This window comes from Schistocerca americana, chromosome X (assembly GCF_021461395.2).
Source record: "Schistocerca americana isolate TAMUIC-IGC-003095 chromosome X, iqSchAmer2.1, whole genome shotgun sequence".
NCBI classification, from domain to species: Eukaryota; Metazoa; Arthropoda; class Insecta; order Orthoptera; family Acrididae; genus Schistocerca; species Schistocerca americana.
The window spans coordinates 766,225,410-766,234,462 of record NC_060130.1 but is presented as its reverse complement, the minus strand read 5'-3'; the positions used below and the strand labels follow the sequence as shown (position 1 = coordinate 766,234,462).

The 9,053-nt window shown below is 39.0% G+C and overlaps 1 protein-coding gene across 1 annotated transcript in view; it reads right to left on the bottom strand.

Annotated features, from left to right (window-relative positions):
- Nucleotides 1-4,305: 4,305 nt before the first annotated feature.
- Nucleotides 4,306-9,053, bottom strand: part of LOC124555542 (haloacid dehalogenase-like hydrolase domain-containing 5) — a 129,578-nt gene continuing 124,830 nt past the window's right edge. Inside the window, exon 7 of the mRNA XM_047129497.1 lies at nucleotides 4,306-4,641. Coding sequence (XP_046985453.1) covers nucleotides 4,480-4,641 — 162 coding nt within the window. The 3' untranslated portion in view covers nucleotides 4,306-4,479. The remainder of the gene's footprint in view (nucleotides 4,642-9,053) is intronic.

Here is a 9,053-nt window from a genome sequence, read left to right as displayed (position 1 = left end):
TTGGCGCCATAATACACAGACTACAGCACTGCAAACTACTCGTAAATTATCTAAATAATGCAGCACATTGATGTACAGACACACAACTCGTGAATTACCGAAATAATGCATTGCACACGCTGTAGAGCTGCAAATTACTCGTAGATCACTGAAATAATGCATGTAAAAAAACTCTGCAGACATACTCGCTGTCGAAATAATGCATTGCATAGTCTACAGACATGAAAACAACTCGAAATTGTCAAAATAATGCATGTAAAACGCTTTGCAGACACACTCGTTAATTGTAAACTTACGAAATAATGCAGAATACATTCGGGTATACAGTTAGAATTCTTCAAGTGTTATACTGATGTCACATGTCTATGCAAATAAGAGCCAAGTCACTCTCTGGACGCATACCTGTTTACAATTGCTGGCGTGATGCCTCTCTACCTGCAGTCCAGTGAAAACCTAATCACCGAGTGAATCACCCTCGCAGACGCAGCTTAAAGGTTCTCAATGGTATACTGACATCACAGGTCATGCTGTAGAAATCTGTTGCGATGCTTCCCAGAATAGCACAGGGTGCATTGTTCCTAGTGATCCTAATGGGACAAGTGAGACGCCTCCCGCTGTGCACGTTTACTGTGACTGACATCCACCTGCAAGTCCAGCGTCAAGTGAGAGATGTCTGCATAGCGGTTCGACTGCACAGGCGCAGCTAAAAGGTTCTCAATGATATACTGACATCACACGTCTATGTAAATAAACACCAAGTCTACCTCTCAAGAAAGGCAAAGTGCTGCAGAAATAGTTAATGGTCGCTTTTGTAGGGGCTTTCATGATGTCTCAGCTTGTCTGTATGGAAATTCTTGTCCTAACAGGAACTGTTTACGAAAATAGCCCAGAATAACACCGACTGCATTCTTCCTAATGGTCCTAATGAGGCAGCCCGTCCGTCACATGTTACCCTTTCTGGAAATCGCAATGTCCTGCTTTCAACATACATCTCAGAAATGGTAAACGTTCTCGCCGCTATGTAGAGGCTCCTACGTCCCGGCACAAAGGATGTCTTGCGAATGAATAGCACATTCTGATCGGCTTTTACTGAATTTACCCGTCAGATTACTGACGCTGCCAATATGGAAGCACTCTCTGCCTTTTTCTTTCTCTCTGCAGGCGAGACTTTCAGCAGCTAAACTATTTTGTACAGATCACCATATTGCACTGACAGTTAAACCCTGCAAAAGTGACCTACAGGACGTCAAATACAGAAAGACACTTGTTCAATTACGCTGCTCTACCACTGAGAACAGAAGCTTGAATATTAGAGCGTGAAACCAATCTCTGACAAATGTCATTACTGTTAACTTTTGGTTTAGGAGCAGCAGCCTCCATTGCTTATAATAATGCTGAGCATAGTACTTTGAAAAGATTATGTTACCTAGCCATTCCTTCTTCATGTCCAAGATTCCAGTACCAAGTTGTACAGTTTCTTTTTAAATGAAAAGAAAGCGATATTCTGAGTCGATGTAGTTACAGTTCTTTTAAAATAATAGTGTGGGATTGTACAACTTGACGAGTATGTTGCCACCATTGCCTATAAGTTGCATTAGCTTAGAAAAATAGTCCTGTTTTTATGTAGTTCCATTGCTATGCCAAAACATAACTAATTTTGTTTGAAAATAACATTCATGGCAGAGCAAGAGTAGTTCTGTGCTGTGATCATACAAAAAACTAGTTTCTTTTTAAAAAATGTGAGAGACATTCAGATATGTTCCTAACTACTGCTTACAACTGTTTTGAAGTTGTAAGAATGGATCATGACTAATTCTGTAGTTACTACACAAAAATCTATGTACAAGACAAATGTGAGTGGGCACCATATATTTTTCTACATGTAAACTTTCTGTTCATGAATATAGGGAGTTCTGAAACTTTTCGTTCAAGTTAATACAGGAGCAAGAGAACATCAAAACAAATATATTTCAACAAGGAACATATGGTCTCTGAAATCAACATGTAATGTCAGAGAATATTTTGTTAGTGGTGCTGATGTGAACTGTTGTGTCAGTGTCACTGACTGGGAATTTGTACTGACATTCAAACCTGCTGTGTGTACAGATGGCTGGCTGTACTGGTTGGATGTGCATCTGAATGTTAGACAAATGATGTCCTTCCAGCATGATGAGGCACCAGCCCATTTCAGCACTGCTGTGAGGAATCATCCGAAAGCCACCCTGGAATCTATGAATTGGCCACGGTGTCTTTTGACCTGGTCACCCACATCACCTCACACCATGTGTCTGGATTTCTTCCTCTGGGGGAATATGAAGCACCTGGCACATGGAACCGTTGTGGAAACAGTAGAAGACTTCATCGTCAGAACTGCTGTCACTACTGGTACCATTGCAGACATACCCGGAATCTTCAACGAACACAACAATCAATGGTCAACATTGCTTACAGACCAACGGTTGTGCATTTGAGAATTTTCTGTGAATGCCAGCGCTGTAATTAGCATTCTAAACTACATTATGTATTAATTGTTCCTGCCATCATGGACCTCATGAACATAATTAAATATGTTAGTTTTGATGTTGTCTACCTCCTGTATTAATTTCAAGAAATAGAAATAGTTTCAGAACACGTTTTATAATCCCTAAAGTACATGAAATGAAAAATTTTTCATCTGAATTGTTTACAACACTACAAGCATGTTTTTTTTCCTTCACCAACTTAAATTCTCATAAGTATGGACACCCAAAGATTAGAATTAAGATAGGCATATGATGTCCAAGATCTTTTCTAAGGGCTTAAATTTGATGCTCGCCAATACTAGTTCTAAACCATGTATGACACTCATTTATTTATATTTATTATTATTTTAATTCCATGCATGGCTGCCTTTGTTGTCACCCCAGTTGTCAATTACTTTTAGAGAAGAAACTTACGTGCACCTTCTGTCTATGAATGGTGCAGAAGTTGTTATGTACTAAGCGGTTAGGTGACACACAAAGTGAAAATACATTCCTGTATTGTTTTCCAATGAGAGATGATGGCAGGTGTATCACAGGGTCCATTTCATCTCATGTGAACATTCCCTACATAATAAACTCTATTGTTTGTTAGCAGCAGATTGCACTAACTCACAGTTTTCAATTTACTCACACCCCATCAGTCCAAGAAGTTTTGAGACTGGATTAATAAACTAAAATATAGAGATAAGTTAAAGATATTGCTTTTAATGATATGGGTGTTCTATGCAGTCTCCCCCCCCCCCCCCCCCCCCCCCACCTGAGTAAAACATGTAGAATGTTAATACAAGCATGTGAAACGGTCAGAAAAGCCCTTCTCATAGATTTTGTTCAACTCACACATAACATTTGCATGTTCTTTGGCCTTGGTGAACCATCATGAACTCATTATGCATTTTGTCATTTTGTAGTAGGTTCATATCGATAACACCAAGTCTTGCCACCCATGATGGTTTCTTTCAGAAAAGAATTGTCTGTATCGTGCATTTGAAACAAGTTACGGAAAGTGTGCATGAATCGTCATTTTTGTTTGGGAGTCACATTGTTCAGGGCAAAGTTTGCACACACTTTCCTCTTCTTCAAAATATTCTGGAGGATGCCTAGAACACTTGATTTAGATATGTTCAGTTCCTTGGTCCATTGTAATTTGTGACACAACACTGATACACTACAGCTGCATCTCCACTACTTAATAATGCCTGCTCACAACCGAGTGGTCAAATGCACATCTGTTGCTTACATTTGTTAGTTCAAGTTGTCACCATAGCTACTGCACTTACGCTGTTTATACAACACGATCAAACTCAGTTTCAGAACTTTTCGGATGGATGATGTACATTGCCATTAGTATGTACTGATGTATACGATGACTCATTGGTTCGGGCACCTTTTGCCACGATTCAGGCCTGCAAAGGTTCTGCATTCATGACAATCTCTTTGTTTTTTGTGAAATGCAATGCACAGAAGTATACGTGTCAGGTGATGGGTACCGTACGCTGTACTGAATAGGTGGTTCTACAGGACAGTATGACTGTTCAGCAGTTGACAGTGGCCACTGTCATCAACATGTTACCCACTGCAGTTTATTCCGGCAGTAACAGTTTTATCTGAATGGAGTACTCATGATACACACTAGACACAGTGAAGTATGATAAGCTCAAAGCCTCTACAACATCTGAGATGGAATGTCACACACTTTGAATGCATGATCAAAACTGTTGATATCATGCATTTTGCACACTTGTATAAAATGTTTTCAACTCAACATCAAATGTACATATACAAATAATTTACATAAAATTTTTATTTTTGTCATTCATTCTAAAATAACTATGTACAAAATAATATTTTTGTAGCTTGGAAGACCTCATTACAAAACAATTTTTGTATTGGGTCAAATTTGTACCATATGGAAGACTATTCAAGGCATGACTTAACAGCATCAATACGAATCTGTAAGTTAATGGAATTTTTCCAGCTCAAAAATTAGTTCCACTGCTTCCATTACATCTTTTACAATATATTTTGGTTTTAGATCTTCATGGGTAGGTTGGAAATCCCTGGGATTATGATCTAAATTGGAATGTTCCTTTTGGTCCTCTTTCGGGGAATACACACCAGTCTGTAAACAAATTAATGTTATATACTTTAACTGTATTTACAACTAAAATTAGTTACATATTACACAGATGAGATTAATGACAAATGTCATACTATGCAATGTATCACTTCCAAACAGTTACAGGAGACTATGGTGGGTTATTGACTGTTTTCAAATTTTTGTCTATTATCAAAGTTCTTCCATCATGAAAGATCCACATACTATCTTTTAACTTATTGTGATGTGTACATACTTGGCCAACTTAAGTATCAGGAAAATCAAACAATTGTCTACTTGTGTTTGTTACTCCTTTATGAACCGAAGTTAGATTCAGAACAAATTTATGAATATAATTCTTCCTTTTAATATTACATATCTAAATGCATAATTATTCAACTAATGCAGATTATTGAATACAACATGATGAAGTACAGCAAGTGCCTGATTATTAGGGTTAATGCAGACCAACTTCATGGATTAACGAAAAAAAAGATAATCTAAAATATACATACCTTTGCTGGAAACTACTGCTTACTGTATTTTTAAAACACCCTAAATTTCACATTTGCAGACCCACTGCATCAGTTTTGTGTTACTTTCCAGAAGCAACAGGTTGGAAATTTCTGACCTTTAGCTGCTAAGGAAAGGGCTAGGAAACACATAAACAGCAAATCAGCCGCAGGCATGTTACAATGGTAGAGTGTCCACATTTACCTGAAGATAGTGTACCAGTAGTAAGGGATGAGTCACATGCAAAATAGCATATTTTCAAGAAAAATTTTCACTTTAATTTTTCCACAGTACTTCGAACTTAATTTTTATTTTTTCAATAACTGCCAAACTATGTACACATAATCCACAAACTGGATAATAAACGGTGGCTACAAGAAGTTTACTGTAAGACTGCATTCTTAGCTGTTGATACTGATGCTACAAAATGTATGCAGTTGAATGTCCAACACAGAGATCTAACTACTTTATGTTTAGATGCAAACTATTTGGCACAACAGAGTTAATCTGAAATATTCTACTATGAACAAAAATATATCAAGAATGTTAATTTGCTGATTCATGCCATTGTGATATAACAATTATTCTTATGGCAACAGTAGATGAAGAAAGACACTCTGGAAAATCCATTGTTATACTACCACAGTTTGATGCACTAATTTCCTTTAAAAGCTGCTCCAGCTTCGGCTCTGTCACTGTAACTGCTATGAATAAAAGGCTTTTTTAACCAGGGATGTTTTACTGATGGTCCACTGTTTGACTGAAGCTACCACCATCACTACTCCACCTATGTCCAGATGAAGGAATTGCACTTAATCTTGACCTACCAGCAACATCATCCACCTGCCCCCATAGGGGTCATGACCAGACACCCTAGATCTTGGAGACAGAATTGTTCACTGCATGTTGCCGTCATTGTCATAGTTGTCATCATCATCATCATCATCATCATCATCATAATGTGGTGAGAGGATTTAATATTTTGTTGCCTCCCTCTGGTCTTGAGCAAAGACATGACTAGGAAATTGGAATGCCACACGCATTTAAGAGCAGTATGTGAAGGCTGAGGAACCTATCAACCTTTCTCAGTTCACAGATATTACTGAGGAAGACTATGTTGGCATGTGGGCAGTAAGATATACGCAGTGCAACTTGTATGGTACAACATGTCTTGTACTCAGTCAGTGCCTGTTAAATACAGTATTTGCCAGCACTATGGTCACTGTGCGTGGTTCAAATAGCTCTGAGCACTATGGGACTGAACATCTGAGGTCATCAGTCCCCTAGAACTTATAACTACTTAAACCTAACTAACCTAAGGACATCACACACATCCATGCCTGAGGCAGGATTCAAACCTGTGACTGGTGCGGTCGTGCAGCTCCAGACTGAAGTGCCTAGAACCGCACGGCCACACTGGCCGGCTCACTGTGTGTGGCAGTGTTCATGGTCAAGATGGTAAATGACTAGACACAAAGACTGAAAGCATCGGTTGTTGATATTTTAGAGTGTCTTTAGCGGCTCTGTCCATTTCCGTATTGTGTGCATTTAGCTTGTAATTTTTTTGGTAAGGGTTTTCACAATTTCACAGTCAGATACATAGGGTGACTGTTACTGCAGGCATTTCAAGCTTTAAAAGAACAAATAAAGAAGTTGACAACATACAACACACAGATACGCAAGGAAACAGCTGAATCAAAGGCAGGGAAAGGTTCACTCAATGTAATCAATCACACTTTGGTTAGATTTGACTGCTGCTGGCCTGACTACTCCTTTTCAGGCAAGACAACTGAGGATGTGTAGGCATTTGGAGGCGACACTGAAGCTGCCATGTAGCTAGGCATCTTGATGGATAAGATACTGTGGCAGATGGCCAGACTACGCTAAGCAAGTGAGGCAAAAACCTAAATAATGTACCACGAGGAACTGAATAATGCATGTACATTTCAGCAGCTTAAGGATGGACTTTTACAGCACTGTCAGAAACAAAACAGTACTAGGTTTCCTCAGGTGCAGTTCAGTGGAGTATAGCAAAAGCAGAGTGACTCAACAGTTTTCTAAACAGGGTCACAAAAATAAATGCTCAGACCTGTCAGTTAATGGGACGTGAAGGGGCAGACAAAGTTATCCCGGAAGAGGTTGAGAATAGAGCATTGGACACTTTTTAAGGGGACTTTAGCGTGAAATATCTAGGCGAGTATGGATGGAAAATCCAAAGGGTTTTGTTGTTACAAGGAGGATGGCTAAGCAGCTAGAAGAGCAATGTGAATGCAGGATAAATAAGGTGTTTTTCCTATGGATTTTTTCCATGGATGTGGGTGCACAGATCACATTTGAAAGCAGTGTCACCAGCCATAATGTCATAGGACTGGAGTGCTTGGGTGCTGCATACAAGACTGTAGGACTTTCACACCACTTATTGCCTGAACCGCCCATTTCTGAGCCAAAAGTATTCTTTTAGAATGGGAATAGTTACCTCAAAATATAATACCATACGGCACAAGCAAATGAAAATAAGCAAAGTAGACTAATTTTCGTTTCAAATGATCACTCACTTCTGATACCATTCAAATAGTAAAAAAGGCAGTATTAAGTCTTTGAACAAGATCTTGAACATGGGATTTCCACAACAGCTTACTATCTATCTGAACACCTAGAAATTTGAACTGTTTAGTTTCACTATTCACATGGCCATTCTGTGAAACTAAAACGTCAGGTTTTGTTGAATTGTGTGTTACAAACTGTAGAAAATGAGTCTTACTGTGATTTAGCGTTAATTTATTTTCTACAAGCCATGAACTTACGTCATGTACTGCACTGTTTGAAACCGAGCCAATGTTGCACACAACATCCTTTACTACCAAGCTAGTGCCATCAGTAAACAACAATGTTTTAGAGTTACCATAATACCACTAGAGGGCATATCACTTATATAAATAAGGAACAGGAGTGGCCCCAACACTGAAGCTGTTTACCTAATGAAATAGTCCTTTCTATGGAACTATGGCCCCTTAATACAGGCTTACCTGTATGTTTTAGACACATTATTTGGAGACAAAAAATGTAAGGGGCTACCAGACCAGAAGAATCAGTTACTTCAGGTGATTTCTGTTCACATTTAAATACCACTAGAGAACTGAAGCAATCTTACAGGAAGTGTTTGGTTTTGAACAGCCCCCTTGTATTACCCCCTTGGTGACTTGGCTGTTGCATGGAGGGTTGTTTGAGGGAATACACAGTTCCTTCAGACGACCTTCAATGCCCAAGTCATTTGTTAGTTGGTCTTCATCTGATCTCTCTTTTATTGCCACAGAAAGATTACCAGAGGGCTTGGTATCATATTTTGCTTTTCAGACACACAATGTTGGGAGCCTGTGATGTAAGAAAACCACTGACAAGCTGTTTCTTTCCTGCCTGAAGGGATATAACCTTTAGTTTTAGCACACTCTTGTTACAACCTTTTGCTTATGTATAGGAGCTCATCAATTTCTCAGTACATCTGCTTTGCAGTTACATTTAAAGACACACTGCTGCAGCCAGATTCAGATGTTACTGTCTGTGTAGAAGAATCTTCTTTTGAAAAGGTGTTATTGGTCACAGAAACAACTGACAGAAATACTAGTGGTCCCTGCCCCTGGCATACTTTTCTAGTTTCAGAATAACTAATGTGTTTCATGGCATTTCTTGAATATTTTATTTTTAAGTTTACAATACTCTCAGCTCCGTACCTGTTATAACCTTTAATCACCAATAATTGCGTGGATATACAAACACACTCACTTAGAAACAATAGCTGGTTACATGATAACAACTCAGTATCTCTTATTCGACTGCTGTGCCGTGACATGCGGCCGACGGCGTTCGTAGCTAGGTGGCACTCCCGCACTCAGCCGAGTTGCGGAGCGCCTCTATCGCCGTTTGCG